The sequence below is a fragment of the Sinohyriopsis cumingii genome, chromosome 12 (assembly GCF_028554795.1).
Source record: "Sinohyriopsis cumingii isolate HCF-2022 chromosome 12, ASM2855479v2, whole genome shotgun sequence".
NCBI lineage: Eukaryota > Metazoa > Mollusca > Bivalvia > Unionida > Unionidae > Sinohyriopsis > Sinohyriopsis cumingii.
The window spans coordinates 53595396-53612624 of NC_142972.1; the positions used below are offsets into that span (position 1 = coordinate 53595396).

The 17229-nt window shown below is 35.5% G+C and overlaps 1 protein-coding gene across 2 annotated transcripts; it reads left to right on the plus strand.

The window, feature by feature from the left end:
• Window positions 1-868: 868 nt before the first annotated feature.
• On the plus strand, window positions 869-15575 carry LOC149786454 (placenta-specific gene 8 protein-like). 2 transcript variants are annotated; one of them, XM_089976904.1, is made up of 4 exons: window positions 869-1009; window positions 13119-13234; window positions 14336-14475; window positions 15389-15575. In XM_089976904.1, exons 2-4 carry the CDS (start codon window positions 13132-13134, stop codon window positions 15479-15481), a joined length of 336 nt encoding a protein of 111 aa, XP_089833030.1. In that variant the 5' UTR covers window positions 869-1009; window positions 13119-13131; the 3' UTR covers window positions 15482-15575. The 2 variants fall into 2 exon arrangements, with proteins under 2 accessions (XP_089833030.1, XP_089833031.1); XM_089976905.1 differs by having other exon boundaries at window positions 875-1014.
• The last annotated feature ends 1654 nt before the right edge of the window (window positions 15576-17229 follow it).

Genomic DNA, 17229 nt, shown 5'->3' on the forward strand with positions numbered 1-17229 from the left:
GTAAACTGAACTCTGTTGCGATCTTTCACGTCGATGAGTAGATGAAAACGTCGATTTCAAAAGCTGGATGTAACTTTATCAATGGCCATGTCAAAAACCTAATGGTTTTAACCAAGAAAAACCTGTTTTGGAAAAGAGTATGCATTTTTCTTGAAAACTCCTCGAATCTTCGCGAAGATTTGCTTAGATCCATTATACAAATATACACGATAGCTATTTCATGTACAGTGTGCGTATCTTACCCCAGCTTGTGAAAAATTCAAGATTTTTGAAGATGTTTCTTTTTTTACCTTCTTCATGAAAACTTTTGTGGGTTTTTTTTTTACGAGAAAGTAACTGCATTGTCAAAAACGCAACATTTTTCTGAAAGGTTTGCTTCGACGTGTAAAGGCACATTTTTGTGAAAAAAGTGACATTCTTCATGATCATTATACAATTTTCAAAGTTAATTAATGTTTTTAATGTTGAATTTGTTCATGAAGATTTTGCCCATCCAGGCTGATTCTATGTCTCTGGTACAAAGCCAAGTCGACACATATGATAACCAGTTTGCCTAATCCAATTTGCCGGTCTTAGTTCAAGTGTAAATGTGCAGATGAGGGCAGTAACTAAACAAAATGTACGCTGATTAATCATGTTGTGGGTGGTGTTTAAGAGGAAGAAATGTAAGGTATTTGGTAGCTTCTGTTCACCTTCCCGAGTTGTGAAATATATATGGGTTAATGATCTGATATGCAACCTTCTTTCCCACACCGACGCCCCATCCTTGAAGACGTGCCTGGACATGTAAAATCTCGATTTAGAAAGGGTAGTCCTAATTTTGTACGATGTTTTGCTAGGATATGTACATTAATCAACACGTGATTCCCTCTCGTTCTCATCCTCCTACATATACCACAAACACCATCGCTACTAGCCTATTCTGTAATAATACCGCAGTGAAGACGGTGAAGAGTCGAGGGCATTACGAATTTGCTGTCGAAAAGAGGTTAGACAGATCAACGGGAAGGTAAGGCAAGTTTATCTATCCGGCTAGTTTCAAAGTATTTATTTATTAACTGTTGATAATAACTTACATTCCTTAACATAACCAACTAAAACTGCATTTTATCCTCTAGAGTACTTTCGATTATGATTGATTTTGAAAATAATAAATTTAAAATTTCATCCCTACTGCATTCTTATATTTCATCCCATCTTCATTTCCTATATTGAATTTGACCTAGCAAAATCCTGGTCATGCAGTATGTTCTTTATGAATTAACAGGCTGAAGAAGTAGAAGAACACCATGACAAATACATTAAATAAAATGGGTTGTTCACTTTTTGTATTTGCGTTCAGAAAATATTTAACTGAAGTTCGTTATATAATCAAAAAATATGAACTTCTTAAATAGTGCCAAATGTAATATGCTATCTCTACACATGTGTGTCACTGTGTATGTCCCTTATTGTACTACGAGGAGGGCTTTTACAAGGTCGATAGGGAAACTTTGGTTGTTTTTTTTTCCTGCGCCATTTCTCAAATTCATTGTCATGGTGGAAGAATATTATCATACAGATTATAAAATTATAATTTGTCGCCTGATGAGAATCGAATCCTGGTTTGAGATTTACCACAGCCACTTCCTTGCCTGCGTCCACAAATCGCTATACCCTGTCGGCAAAGCGTGTATAACCCCAAAAGGTTGGAAACCAATCATGTATATAGGGATTTTTGCTTGGCAGACACACTCGCTTGGCGACACAGTAACTCACTCCTCGAGATACAGAATCACTCTGACAGAAATCAAGGCATACCTATGTTATCTTTTAAGTTTATAAATATACGTCAAACAGAGCGGAATATGTTATCCTTGGATCCAGCAAGACGATACGTGTTAATATTTTATTAAGAAAAATTATTCTCAGACTAGCTTTTGTGTGTGTGTGTGTGTGTGTGTGTGTGTGTGTGTGTGTGCGTGCGTGTGTGTGTGTACATACACATTAGCACATTGTGACCAGTCTTGAGGCAAAAACACACAGTCGTTTTGGTTAGGTCCAATGAAGCACGTATATAAACAGCCAACTTATCCTGTACAATGTTACCATTTCCCAATTAAGACGACCTTTTTCCCCATTTCAATTAGTTATCTTAATTGGCAGGTTATATTGTATATGTGGAACTAGATAAATGTATTGCTGTTCATCAGGCAAACAAAAAAAATGTATTTCGGTCGGCCTACCGTCCCTTTTTTCTGTGCTGACGCTAACACTTTTGTCCCCATGGTAATATTTTTTGAAAATTTGAAATAAAAATAATAATGATAATTCCGAAATTGATTCATTACATACATTATATATATATATATATATATATATATATATATATATATATATATATATATATATATATATATATATATATAAAATACCTACCTACCCGAATTTTAAAACCAGTGCAATCAGAAACGCACATATATTTTTGCCGTTTGGAACAAACACATAACAGTTTTAATTAAAAGTTTGCCTGATATCGTAGTAGGGCAAGAAGAAAAATGTGTGTACAGTATTCATAGAACAGGGGTCTCAAACTCAAACCACCCACAGGGCCGCGGGAGGACATTTTCGATGGCCCAAGGGCCGCAGCACCTTTGTTATCGCTCATGTCACCTTGTAACGCGTATTATTTTGCGGGCCTCAGGATACGGGCAGCGTATTTGAGACTTCTGTCATCGTTATTTCTAAGTGTGATATAAACATTTAAAATAAATAGTTTGAAGATAACGATCATGATTTTATTCCCCTTGTCGCTGAATTTGTATCATTCCCTTCATTTCCATCGCAGGCCTGTTGAAACAAAGCTTTATGCAGATTTGCAGAGTTGCAGATTGTGCTTGATTTTGTGATAGGAGATATAATTCCCATCATAATATACGTCTAACACACATATCTTCTTTCGTACAAATAATAAGGATCGGAAATCATTCTTTCAGCTAGTATAAGAGAATGGGGCTTACATTAGGAACGAACTGAAAGTAATAAAATACTCATTCCGTGCACCTTGAAAAGTTCTTGAGGTATCTTTGTGCCATCGATAAAATCATTGGAGTTTTTGAAGCATATCGAGGAAAATCTCGGTGTATGTACGTAGTCCGATGAGGTGTGGCAGGTGACATCACACGCACACCCATCTACAAATACACCAGGATATCAGTACAGACATTCACGTGGTCTGTCACTGATTGCATATCCTAATAGTTCAACTCGATACGCAGTCCTATACATGTTGTATTCAGTCTTATAATGCCTGTGATCTGACAAGAGCATTCCTCGTTTGCTGGAGTATCAACCATTAACTTCTCAAAATATTGTTGATACAATTTGCTTTGATGGCGTTTGTATATTGTTTTACTGTCAAAGTAATCAGAATACTTTTGAGAGTGTGTATTGGTTCCTCCTATTGAGTACCTAAGTGGCCATCCATTTAGTATGTACGCAAAAGTCTGACAAACCTTAACCCTCCCCCCCGTACACATGCGTACTTTTCTAACGACTCCCCCCACCCCACCTGCGTACGTACGCTTGACCCTCCCCCCACCCGCCCCCCGTTTTATAGAACGGCCTATATGTAATCCACGCAGAAACGATCAAGGATTAGTAATATTAACGTGTTTAATAAAACAGATAGCCCACCAACGTTGAATGTCTGTCTGCATCAAAGAAATAAGCCGAGTAACGTTAAAAAAGTTTGTCTAGTGTCCGCTACAATTCAAACGCCGACTGAAGTCGAACAGGTTACGCATTAGACAAATATTATCGAGGTTTCTCCCCACCCCCACCCCCTATTCATATTCGTACGTACATTATCAGTAGACACCCCACCCACCAAACACAAGCGTATCTATTTGGGTTAACCCCCCCTCCATGAGTACCTACTAAATGGACGGCCCTTAACCTTACTCTACAATTTTATAATAATTTCATCCACATACCTATCCCCTGTAGGGCGGATGTGGTGGTTGCCCTGGCACCAGAGGTCTTGAGGCGACAAAACAAATAATAAAAAATGTGCAGGAAAATCGTTGGTAGGGCCATCATCGTCGTCACAGGTGCCATTTTGGATCATTTTTACGCGCGGGGCCTTCTGTGAGCACGACATTTGAAAATGAACTTTAAACAAGTTTTATATGAAATTGAACTTAAAATTTTCCATCGCTTTACAATTACATTCTCTCTGTAGACATATATTGTTAAATTACTAACTCGCGAGGTCCCTGTGAGCGCGGGGCCCGATTCGGCCAAATCGGTCCAATCGGCCTAAGGCCCGTCCTGCATCTACTATCAGTACGCCACTGCCTACCCTACCCCTCAACAGATTCCTTTGTACAAAACTGCAGTACAATCATAAGCAGTTAAGCAGCGTGGATACAGATAAAGAAACATGTATAATTTTCTTGTGAATCGTTATAGTCGCAAGACTGTGAAACTAAAGAAAAATTGTTCTGACCTGTTTCACATAGTATATATGAATATACTCTACGCTCTGTCAAATGTGAGGCCTCGAGTGATTTAAGGCAATCGCCTTTACACATCACTCACATCTCATCTCTGTCCACGTGGTATCGTGACTTGTCAAGGCCAACGTGGGCATATGAGAAAAACTTGTCAGTAGCGTCCCGTGGGTCGGTGTTTTTTTTTTTGTTTTTTTTGTTTTTTTTTTGGGGGGGGGTCTTCCTCTACCAAAAATATTGGGCGCTGTGTATATCTTATCATGTACTGAAAATGTCGCTGACCCGACAAAACCACAAGCCAATTTATCAAATGTGGCAAATTTACGCCCCTTGTCTGTGAATGACAAACGTAAATAACATTCACTGTGAAGTCTACACTGCTTTGTGTTCTTCTTTGTTTCTCTTTCTTTAATAATGTTTCTGTTTTTCTCTTTAGCTCTTTCCCTTTTTGTTTATATTTATCATCCTTTATTCTCATCCTCCTGCTCATTGGCATCGTCTCTTCTTCTCCTTCATCTTCCTCCACTCCAGTTGCGTAAATTCACTTTCAGTTTTGTCGGTTGGAATTCGGCATGTGATTCATATTGAAGGTGTTTGTCTAGCATAAAGTTTTCTACCTGAATACAAACATCTGAGTTCGATTTCGTAGATTGACCCTTGGCTTCCTTCATCCGGAACATTACTATTTCATTTTAATACGTGTATTGACTTTTATATGTGCCTAATATTAACTATGTGACGAAACGCTGTAAAGCTGCCGTAATCTAAATTGTTACTTTGTGATCAAACGAATGAAAATCAAGAAAGAGGGAAAAATCGAGAATTACCACGATCATGAACTTCATACATATTGTATAATCAGTGATCGCTCTTGTGACCTAAGTTGTTAGAGCGTCCGCCTCGGATGCGAAAGGTCGAGGGTTCGAACTCCCTGTCAAGTTCATACCAAAGTTTAAAAAAATTGTACTAGAAGATGCCTCGCTTGCCAATCAGCATTAAGAGGTTAGTGTTAGGACTGGTTGGCCTGGTGTCAGGATAATGTGACTGGGTCGGACATGGTGCTACATGTCTGGGCATGATGCAACACTACAGGTATCGTAGTGATATGACTAAAATTGTTTAAGCTTCATTAAATAACAAAATAAAACAACACACACACACACACACACACACATATATATATATATATATATATATATATATATATATATATATATATATATATATATATATATATATATATATATATGCACACACAATCAGTACTAAGTCTTGTGTATATTTAATCCGCATTGTTTGTTTGTTAATTTGTTATATTTTTTATTTCAATTTATGCTAATGATAATCTGAAATTGTATGTTGGACTTGACCATGTCCAAAATCAAATTTATTTCCTTTCTAACTCGAATAATTGATTTTGGTTTTGTACTTAATCTCAACCTAAGTCTAGAACTTTGGATATTCCACATGAATTGCATTGTATACCTGTTGTTTACTATGCATTTTGTATTAAAATTGTAGCTATATACTTCTAATTATAACTAAGATTTTATTTTATAAATGTTATGGACATTCTAGAAAGAAACTTTCCATACGGTAGAATATTGTTTTTTGTTTTGATTTTTTTTAAATTAGAAAATGATGACTGTGACCTTATGTCAGGAAGAGGACGATATAATCTTGTTTCTTCTAGAAATCAATTATTCGTGCTATAAGATCTTGTGGAAGAATCAATTTTATTATTGTTGTGCTCAGTAGCTCATTTTGGCTAGAATTTTATTTATTGAAATCATGTAATTCAAGTGATTCCTCTTTGGAAACACAAAGTGCTCTTCCAGAATAACATTCTTGGAAATTGTGTTTGTGTTTGTGTGTGTGTGTGTGTGTGTGTGTGTGTGTGTGATTTGGACTTTTAACGTAGCTTTAACAATTTTTCAGTCATATCGCTACGATGTCTGCAGTGTGACAGTTTATAGTGATGTCTAGCACTGGGGCATCATGCCGCAGACATGTAGAATGATGTCCCACCCAGTCACATTATCCTGACACTAGGCCGACCAGTCTTAACAGTAACCTCTTAATGCTGAGCGCCAAGCGAGGTAGCTGTTAGTACCTTTTTTGTTAAGTCGTTGGTATGGCTCTGCCGGGGATCGATCTCACGACCTCCAGCTCTAACCACTAGGCCACCGGAGGGGTCTTGGAAATAGAGACTTGAATTTATAATGAAATGTCAAATAAGGATTTACTCTTGGGTTGTATTATTGTGATCCAACAAAAGGCTGTTAGCACATCACCATGACAGACTCCACAAAAGGCACATCAACACTCCCAGCATGGGATTTTATTTGGATTTCCACTACAGTTTAATCAGAACTTTAACCATTACGACTTGTGTCTGTAATTCTATGATTATTTAGGATTTAATTCGCAATACCGTAAGTTTCTTTTTTTTACATTTCCATTATTGGGTAGCTGGCACAATCGCATGGCAATTGAGTAATTAACTCTCATCTAATTGCGCAGTCACTCCTGAATCCTCCAACAAAGAGGTGCTCACACTGTGGTACGCGAACCACTGGTGGTTCACGAGCTCCATTCAGGTGGTCCGGGGAAGGTTGCAATAGTTACGTGACGGTTTAATCAACGCTAGGAGAGATCATCAGGTGGTCCGCCGAGACCCTCGGCAATGTTGAAGTGGTCCGTGAAAGAATAATTGCTCTTGCCATAATAAAAATAAAAGTATATAGAATTTGACAAGGAAGTTACAGAGGTAACAGTGTGATATTGTTTTCGAACAATGTTATCTTTTTCATTGATTTGACTTTGAATGGTATATACTTTGCTTGAAAGAAAATCATTTATGGTATATTTTTCAGCTTGTCTATTAATAAGGAAGTTACAGAGCTGATAGTGTGATATATATATATATATATATATATATATATATATATATATATATATATATATATATATATATATATATATATATATATATATATACGGCACACTGAGGGCGAAAGATAGCTACATGGAATGATAGGCAATATCCGGATAAAGCGAATATCTTTCAACCACTATTCCTAAGAAGCTCTATTGTTTTCGAACAATATTAACTTTTTCATTGATTTGACCTTTAATGCTACATAATTTGAATGAACAAAAATCATTTGTGGTATTTTTTCAGCTCCTCTATTTTCGGTTAAGTTAAAATATTACCAAGGAATCAGTGTGTTGTCATCAACTGATTGTAAAATGAATGAATGCATTAATTAATTAATTAATTCAATTCTTTAGAAATTGTATTACAACAGCAGTTCATGTGTTACAAAATGCATCAGTGTTTGTTCTACGCTTATACTGTCACTGTAAATTGCATGAAATGAAGAAACTGGTATGCAGACATACGATTTGTGAAGAAGGACAAAGAGGAGGAAGATGAAAGAATTTGAGCTTCGACATTGCAAACAACGCCATCCGAGTGACGAGTCACCTAAGACGCGCCTATCTTCCGCTAAAGGTCTTTTTCCTGGCTCGCTTTGATAAAAACAAAAACTTGAACATATACTTATGAGAGAGAGAGAGAGAGAGAGAGAGAGAGAGCAAACCTACTTATGCATGGTAAACAGAAACATATTTCCGGCAGGATCTATAATAACCAATGTTTTCGATCACTATTTGACATCTGGGTCAAACGCTACAAGGACAAGTTTATCGAATGCATACAGTGTTCTTTTTAAGCGTTTTTAAACTGTTCGATTCGATCAGCTTATTCGTTTATATTTTACTCTAATATGAGTATGCAAATCGGTAAACTAAACTAGGCACTGCGTTGAATATATCTCGTAGAATATCCAGATACCTAAATCGGTGAAATATTTTTACCATCAAATTGAACCTTGGCATCAAATTGTGGTCGAGTAGCATTATTTTAGGTGAAATGGACAAGTCGTCTTGGTCGTTTTATAGTTGAAATGGGCACTTTATCTTGGTCATTTTACAGTTGCAATGGACACTTCATCTTGGTCATTTTGCAGTTGAAATGGACATGCCATCTTGGTCATTTTACAGTTGCAATGGACACTTCATCTTGGTCATTTTGCAGTTGAAATGGACATGCCATCTTGGTCATTTTATAGTTGAAATGGACATGCCATCTTGGTCATTTTAACCGAGCTACCTCAACTCCCTTTTGACCTCCATGTATTGGAATAGAGAGCAGCTAAAAATGAATAAAATCACAAGATAGCTTCAACGATCAAGGTTTTTGAAGCAAACAGTTTATTTTAGTACTGTTGTAAGGTCGTGGTGCGGTGCAGCTAGAGTTCATTTTAGAAGCATATGTTTAACTAAGCCCCTTTGACTTTTAAAATCAAACGAAATTAAGAGCTCGGTAATTTATTTAGAAATAGTCGCAAATAGCCAAGCCATACAAAGCTGGTAACTTGTAAACCAAACGGAAGAAGAAAACATATTTTGTAATCGTCATTCAGATATAGGAAAGTTCGACTGGTTTCGTAGAACAGCCCACAAAGCAAAACATTGACGTCATTTAAAGGACTTACTAAAACAAAGAGTTGATCTACATCACGTCTCAAAATTTTCGTCTTTCCTTAAAGAATGTACTGTAGTTTTTTGCTTGGCTGCTTCTAACAATACGTAAGAGCTCATCTGTCATCATTTGCTTATGTCGAGTCGATAACCTTGACGAGGTTCCGGATTCACTCGCAGTTCTTTGACCTAAGCCCCATACCACTCTTGAGGAGAACCGTATGTTGCTTTCTTTAATTAATATGACTCCTTTCATATTTTCAAGAATAAATACAAATACCAAGAAGAAGTGCTTTGTCTGAAAATGGGTTTGTGCTTAATACTGATGTTTTAATGTTGGAATGCATTCAGCTGTGATACATATTGGTGAATGGGTTCTTGCTTGGTTGGTCACATCGAAGCAACAAAGGATTAATGAAAACAACAACGATGTCAAAAGTAATAATACTGAGCTGTTTTAACTGCCTTCGTTTTGAAAGTCAATTTCAATCTTAACAGACTATTCAAAAGTGTCATCAGAATGTTATCTAAGAAAGAATTATAGGAAAATACACCTATGCGTCCCATGAATATGAAAGACGAAAAGAAAAAGTCGTCATGTAAATGTTGCCCTTGTCATTATTATTTCCTATAAAACGGAATCACAATCAGATTACCAACCTTAAAAAGTAGCAACAGTAACAAAATATGGAAGAAAAAGGGCAAATATTATTTTTCACGATCAGACACTTGATAGGCCTGATTTTGTCTCCAGGTGTTGCGATTTAAATTTGATTTTAATGTGACTCAGTTGTTTCCCATAATTATATTTGGGACACATATAAGTAACTGTTGGCACTCCCTCAATTCATAATGCAATGCTCACTGTGGACATAGACATAACTGATGTATCTTATCACTAACTAATGCGTCACACGTTCTGGTGGTCATGAGACCACATATCACTGAAAACTGACATCTTTTAAATTGAAAGAGATTTTACTTGTTACCGGCCTATGATACTGACTTGTCTTATGACGAGATTAGCAATTCGATGATCCAAGTTAACACGGGTTGTCACATTATCTCGTTGATAGATAGCGAGATTTATGGTGTATGACTCGTGCGTATGTACTAACTGTGGTGGACCAATCTGCACCATCACTGTTAAGTAAGCGCCTCTGCTATCAGACGACTTTTTCCATCCAAGGCGTGGATGTCATCCCTAGGTATGCTGTCTCTGGGGACTCGTCTGTACGTCAAGAGTAACAAAATAGTTCCCAACGCGTGGTCACATTACTTTGTTTATTTTCATAACTTGCTCAGGTCAGTCGAATATATGTCCTGACTGTAATTTTAAACAAAACACTTCCGTTGTCAAATCTTTACGTAATACGTCTCTTCCGTTTTGAAGGTAGGTAAATCTTGCATGTAATCCGCAATCCCATAATACCTACATGGAAGTGATCAGTTTTGAAACACACGGGAAATTATAGGTTTGACTGATGAACCATTACGGAGGTGGAGTATTGAGGCAAAATCTTTGGTACATTGAATAAGCTTGTCGACGAATACATTTATTTACAATTAATAAAGGAAAGTGGAAATTATAACCCCGTGAACTCAAATGGATCATCGTGTAATTTTAGTAGATTCAGATAAAGAGAGCTACATGTAAGGTTTCCGTGTTTTCGTTTGCTTCGCACTGTTGATAGGCAGTGGCTATGCAGCAAAGGAAACATACTCGGCCTTTTCCGTGAAGCAGAGAAAGAAACTTTGGGTGTCATTCGTCGACACTGAGAACTTTCTAAAGCACTTTCTTGCACATGGAACAAAAAGGCATCGCAAATAGACAAGGTCACACTCGGAACAAAACTAGACCCTCGCTGTCGTAACATATGTGTTGCACTCTGCCACGGGCTTATCACAAAACACATCCAATTACATGTATTCCTACCACTACTTCCAATGTTATTTCACAACATGACGGTAATGGCCGAACGATGTTCACATCGACTCTACCGTTGCACATTTAGTGTCACTATTTATACGCTCCTAACACGGAAGATAACTCTTACACGAGAATTTGAAAAGGTTCTATTTAGGTTAAGCATGAGTGAACACAGATCTACATGTCTACACATATACAAGATGTACTCTTTTACCTCTCTGACCACAAAATGATAAATTCAAAGTAAAACAATAACTTTCATCATAATCAAAAAATATATTAGAATTTATTAGTTATTTATTAGAATTTTCTTACTTCCATATCTCTATATGCATGTGTGTTGTGGGGGTGGGGCATACATGTTTCAACAGTATCATATGTGAAATAGGGATATGATCTTGATTTCAAAGTTTGCGCTTAAAAAAAGGTTTCAGAAACGATGGCCGTAATACACATATCTGCACTATAATGGATTAACAAACCAATGTCACCATATCTTCTTACCGTTTCAGTATAGTAAACTTTTTATGTTATATTTTGGCATACTGCTTTTTTCGATTTCTTAAATGTTACATTTCTAAAAATCCGTATTGCATCAAACCAAAGTAAAAACACGAAATAGTAAAACTCAACGCTAACGCATCGCAACAATGAACTAAAGGCAAAGTTTAAGAAACGGACGGATGAACACACAAGGGTAACACTATTCCACATTCAAGTAGTGATATAACGAAATGGAGGTATATTCTCGCTGCTGTGAATCGTATAAGAAAATCAACCGATCTCACGATGCGTGAGTTCAAAATTAAACTAAGAACTTAAATATTTATCTTAAACTTGTTTGAATTGTTTAACATACATCAATGCTTTATTCTTCCAATCCATCGAAATGAGGAAAACAATTTTCCAAGATTTGTTTAACGATGTAGATTGAAATTGATTATGGTTTATTTACTTACAGTAAAACTTTAGTTTCTGTAGACTAAAACTATGTCCAGTAATTAACCGGCCATGGCTAAAACTATGTCCAGTAATTAACCGGCCATAATGGTCATAATACGCTATTAGCAATAGCTTAATAACAACAGACAAATCAGGGTGCATGGTACAGCAACCATATTGACAGCAGTATGAAAGTTCACCTATAGTATTATCCGCTTGACCGTAATATTGTTAGTTTACTTGGATAGTATCTTCTGAGGTCAAGTGAGCTTCTTTTCAAATCAAGTTTTGATATCATGAATAACTTGAATTTATCTAGTTAATGTTGACCATCCCGGACTTTGTATTACCTAGTTCATAATGTCAGACTATGTGACCTACGGTCATGAGCTTCCCCTGGAATATTTCGAGGGAAGGGGCAAAACATTATATATATATATATATATATATATATATATATATATATATATATATATATATATATATATATATATATATATATATATATATATAATGGAATTAAAATAAATGATGTTCAGCGATTATGTTTATGATGACTATAACTGAGTACTGTAAAATGGTGTTCTGCAATAAGTGTTTGATTTTTATAGTAGTCTTGATTACTTTCAAATGATGACCTATAATAAGTGGTCCATGCCTATAATACAGCTTTGAGTACTTTATCATATTATCGTGCTATAAATGCATGCGAAGAGCAAGAGTTTATTTTGATAAATGTGTGACATTCCCGAGTTAAATCATTTGAAATTTGATTTTAGCTGAAATATTTGGGGTCTTTGTTGTTTTCAACTCTAGTGTATTAAAATCATTTTCTGTTTCAAATACATTTTGTCGAATACGACATTTTGTGAATAAAGACATTTGTCAAATTCCTTAAAAACTGACATATTCGTAAAGAGTTTTTTAAAAATGACAGCGACAAGAAAATCGTCTAATGGCGAATTCTTCGTCGCTGCCATTCAAGGGGTTTCGACGAATATATAAACGGTCTTAAGACAGAGTATATCAAATAAGTAATAATATTAGTTCAGTTCAATCCTATTTGTAAATAAGTACAAACACGCATATAAATAACATCGAGAAGTGGTACATCTTCATTAATTTGTATATATTTGTTACATATCGGTTCTGAAATAATTAGATATAATACTTCATAAACCCGATAATTACATTTTTAATTTCAGCTACTAAAACAAGATGCAAGCTCCAATTACCTCCCAGCCAATGGTTGTTGGAAACGTGATGGGTCATAGGGAATGGTCAACGGGGCTTTTTGACTGCTTCTCTGATTGTGGAACCTGTAAGTTCTCATGTTCTGAACGTTAGAAAAACCATTCTAGGGTGGAAATAACAACTTATGCTCGCCACTTGTGCGATTCTTCCTTCAGTTTTTCTACATCTTTATGTGTGCGGACCTTCAATGTTTTGCTTTGGTTTCCTCGGTCTCAACGACCACTCAAAGAAAATAGCACTGGCTTACAATAATCTCATCTTGTCAGCTTTCTTTCTGATCATTGTGTACAGTCGAAGCCAAGTTGCATATGATTGAGAATACAAGTTATAAGAGGGTTGATTAAATTTGACAATCTACTGCGCATGAGTCATGATGACATTTTATTATAAAATGTAATTCTTGCTAGAAATGATTTTCGCTATAGTTCATTACTCTTGCATTGGAAATAACTAGCAAAATGGCATCCTTGCTAGAAATGATTTTATATGTTGTTCAACACTCTTGCGGTGGAAATAACTTACAAAATGACATCCTTGCAAGAAATGATTTTAGCTATAGTTCAGCACTCTCACGGTGGAAATAAATTTAACCGTATACTTTAAGATCTTTATGAAGTTTCGGATTGGTAAGGGGGGGGGGGGCGCTAAAGGGGGGGGGGGGCGGACTAAGAAGTTATTCGGATATAACATCTTGAGATACCTCAATCTACTATTTTGATTTGATAACTTTGTCAATAAAAAATAACACTACACTCGTCATCGCAGCTGAAAGTGGGTTTTAGATAAAATATTTAAAATATTTTATATACATGCTTTATAAGCCGAATGGTAACAATAATTTTCGGACATAAATTGTACCTTGACCTCCACGCAAAAAATACTTTAAGGTTATCGGTGAATCTGCTTGGTTGAGAGCAAATTTAGAAATTGTATCAATATAAAAACAAGAAGAAATAACAACACCTTTTCTGTTATAATCAAGTCCATGATTTTCTTTACTCGCAATTCATAAAAAGAAACTTATAAAAACAAGTGACACACAAAAACATATTGAAGGGCCAAAAAACGAACTAATTACATCATTGTACCAGTAATCTATTATAAATTTATTATTATGAATCGAATGAAGCATAGTTCGTCTTCAATTCACCCATATATATAATTTCAGGTTTGATGGGTTATTTTTGCCTGCCATGTACAATGTGTACTATCGCCAGTAAACAGGGCGATTGCGCATGTATGCCTTTCTGTGTGCCCGGAGCCATGATAGCATTGAGGGCCAGGATTAGAACTCTGGGTGGAATCAGGGTATCTATTTTAACTTTTCCATTGATTTAGTTTTTCTGCTTTAAACATCAGATATAGATACTTTATCTTCCTTTTCAACCATAGACGTATTATATGGATATAAGAATTATTAGATTGCGTTCAGTAGTGTATTCTGATGCCAGAGAACATTTGACTGTTACTATGAATGCATCATATTTTTTAGTTAATTTTTTAAAAATTGACTTTGATTCAATTTATTATAGAAAAATAATGAACAAATACTTGCAAGAAATATTTCAAAAGCTACACCTCCTAACATATTCCTTTTCTAATATTTTCCACATGATTGACTCCTATAGATTCCCTTGTCAACACATCAAAATCTTCTCTGTTCGATTATTGTATCTACTTTGCATATCATATGCAAATGAATACATAACCTCTTTAAATATTATATTAATTTTTAAATTCAAATTCAAATACTAGTACTTATAGAATACTAATTTTATCGCAAATTGCTTTTTTAATGCAACCTATAATTCTGTTACCACCATTCTAACATATCTGTTAAAAACATATTTGTACAAACGTTGACACTAAAAAGCCATGAAATTTAAAAGTATTGTAAACATTCCACAAAATTCAATGCCTTTTAAACATTATAAATATAGACTGGTTATGTTTGTGGAAAAATATCCATACTTACTCTTTTTAAATATAAATTGGTAGTATTTACACGCCTCTACTCCTCATTTGTAATTTGCTTCATTCTGTTGAAAGAGTCGTAAAACTTATTCAGAAATGTTTTAAAGATTTTGAAACATAGATAATTGACAAGGTCTTCAATTATTATTATCAATTATTATTATTATTATTATTATTATTATTATTATTATTATTATTATCGTTATTATTATCATCATCGTTATTATTATTATTATTATTATTATAGGGAAGCATCTGCAATGACTGTTTGGTGATGTCTTTCTGTGGAGGATGCGCAGTTTGCCAGTTACATCGGGAGCTAAACAATATGGGGCTATAGAACCCAGATATATCAACTGATCAATCCGCTTCATAAATACGAGCAAACTGTTTTTGTTATGTTTCCTACAAATTTAAAATTGTACAATACTTTAGTGCATTTTTGTTTTCCTGATTATAAGACCAAGTCATCTTAGTATATTTCTCTTTCCATCTTGCGTCCTCCTTCGTCAATATTACGCCTTGCGTTCTTTGTTCCGTCTTGCGTCCTCCTTCGTCAGTATTACGCCTTGCGTTCTTTGTTCACAGCTAATATTTACAACTTCTCATAAAATGTTCAGCAGAATTCGACCCAATTTACACGAACGCATCTGGGGTGGAAGTTCTTTCAAATTTGTTAAAAATGATGCTGATCCGCCAATACTAATATTAAAAGTACTTTTAAACTAAGCCCTTTTCAAAAACTGTCCAACTGCCCAAAAATTTACAGAAGGCATCATTCTGGCATAACTGGCTTTTAAATTTATACAAATGATATCAATCTGCCATCAGACAGGGTTGCTGTTACCAGAACAATTGCAAAACCGTTGACAGCTTATTATAAAACAGCACTTAATAGCCTGTCATTAAATCTGAGAGAAAGCGTGCTAGCTTGGACGTCCTTTAGATTTGGACAAATTATGCTTATGCGTTGCAAAAGTAGAAAAACGTTCAGACAAAATTCTCTGTAAAAATAAATGCTGAGTACAATTTTGCACAAAGGGTATCGAAGCCTTCACTATTGGACAAATTGTGCTGATGTCATATCCGATATGGATGAATATTATTGAATCTTGAAACACGTGTTTTCATAACAAAAGCAATCAGCAGTATTGCAAGAAATTTCAACCGGAAGCATCCCACTGCCCCAGATGTCTTGTTATGGGATCGGGTCACAAATAGTACTTCCAGTTCAGTACCCACGAATGTAGTTCTAGTCTATTTTTAAAACATGTTTTCCTCTCATTTTGGTGGTGATAAAAGAGTGTATTTATGCATTTTTGGTAGGGATTTAAAGGTAATTGTTTATTCTTGATAATATGAGCTCAGGGTGTTGTTGTCTGTGTGTATTTCGGCGACAGTGCACAGTGAGTAATAAGGCCTTGGTGATGATCCGGAAGTGAAATCTGTGTTCTGTTTACATGCTGCTCTGTTGACAGTCCAGCATCTAAAAAAAGAGCAGGTCAACCTTTGACAAGGACTTCACCGTGAAGTCATCTTTGAAGGTATTTTAGATTAACATATGATTTGCACTGATTGTCACACAGTGGAAAGGTCAGTACTGAGAAACAAATGTAGAGAACATATCGTAAAATTAATTATGTTCTATGTCCTTATAAGAAAAGCATGGGAAATAACCTATGATAAAAACTATTTAGAATCACCGGTTTGGGATTGTGCCGAGTTCTTTCCCTTTCAGCATAAAGGTCAAATCATAACAAACATTTACAACAAAAAAAAATATTTTTAAAATACAAACGATAATTTGCAATTGAAAAAGTCATAAGAGAATAATACAGAACAAAAAGTAAAATGAATGATAGATAACTTAAATGGAAGAAAAAGGTGTGTAGGGTTCGATTCTCAAGGCCAAGATGGGTGGGTTGATATGTTGTATCGTTATACAAGACTTTTTACTCTCACTGCCCAACAAAACCTAACTCGCGCCACTAGGCAAAACATCTCAAAGTGGCTTGTCCAAACCAAACCAGAAATGTTGTTGTGCGTCTGCGGTGTACACCAATTATTTCTTATTAAAGAAAAAAGCAG

What these genes read in the sequence shown, in the direction of transcription:
- LOC149786454 (XM_089976904.1), top strand. Translation starts at nt 13,132, where the DNA reads ATGCAAGCTCCAATTACCTCCCAGCCAATGGTTGTTGGAAACGTGATG. An exon ending in CTTCTCTGATTGTGGAACCT is followed by an intron (nt 13,235 to 14,335) that starts GTAAGTTCTCAT and finishes ATATAATTTCAG; the next exon opens with GTTTGATGGGTTATTTTTGC. An exon ending in GAACTCTGGGTGGAATCAGG is followed by an intron (nt 14,476 to 15,388) that starts GTATCTATTTTA and finishes TTATTATTATAG; the next exon opens with GGAAGCATCTGCAATGACTG.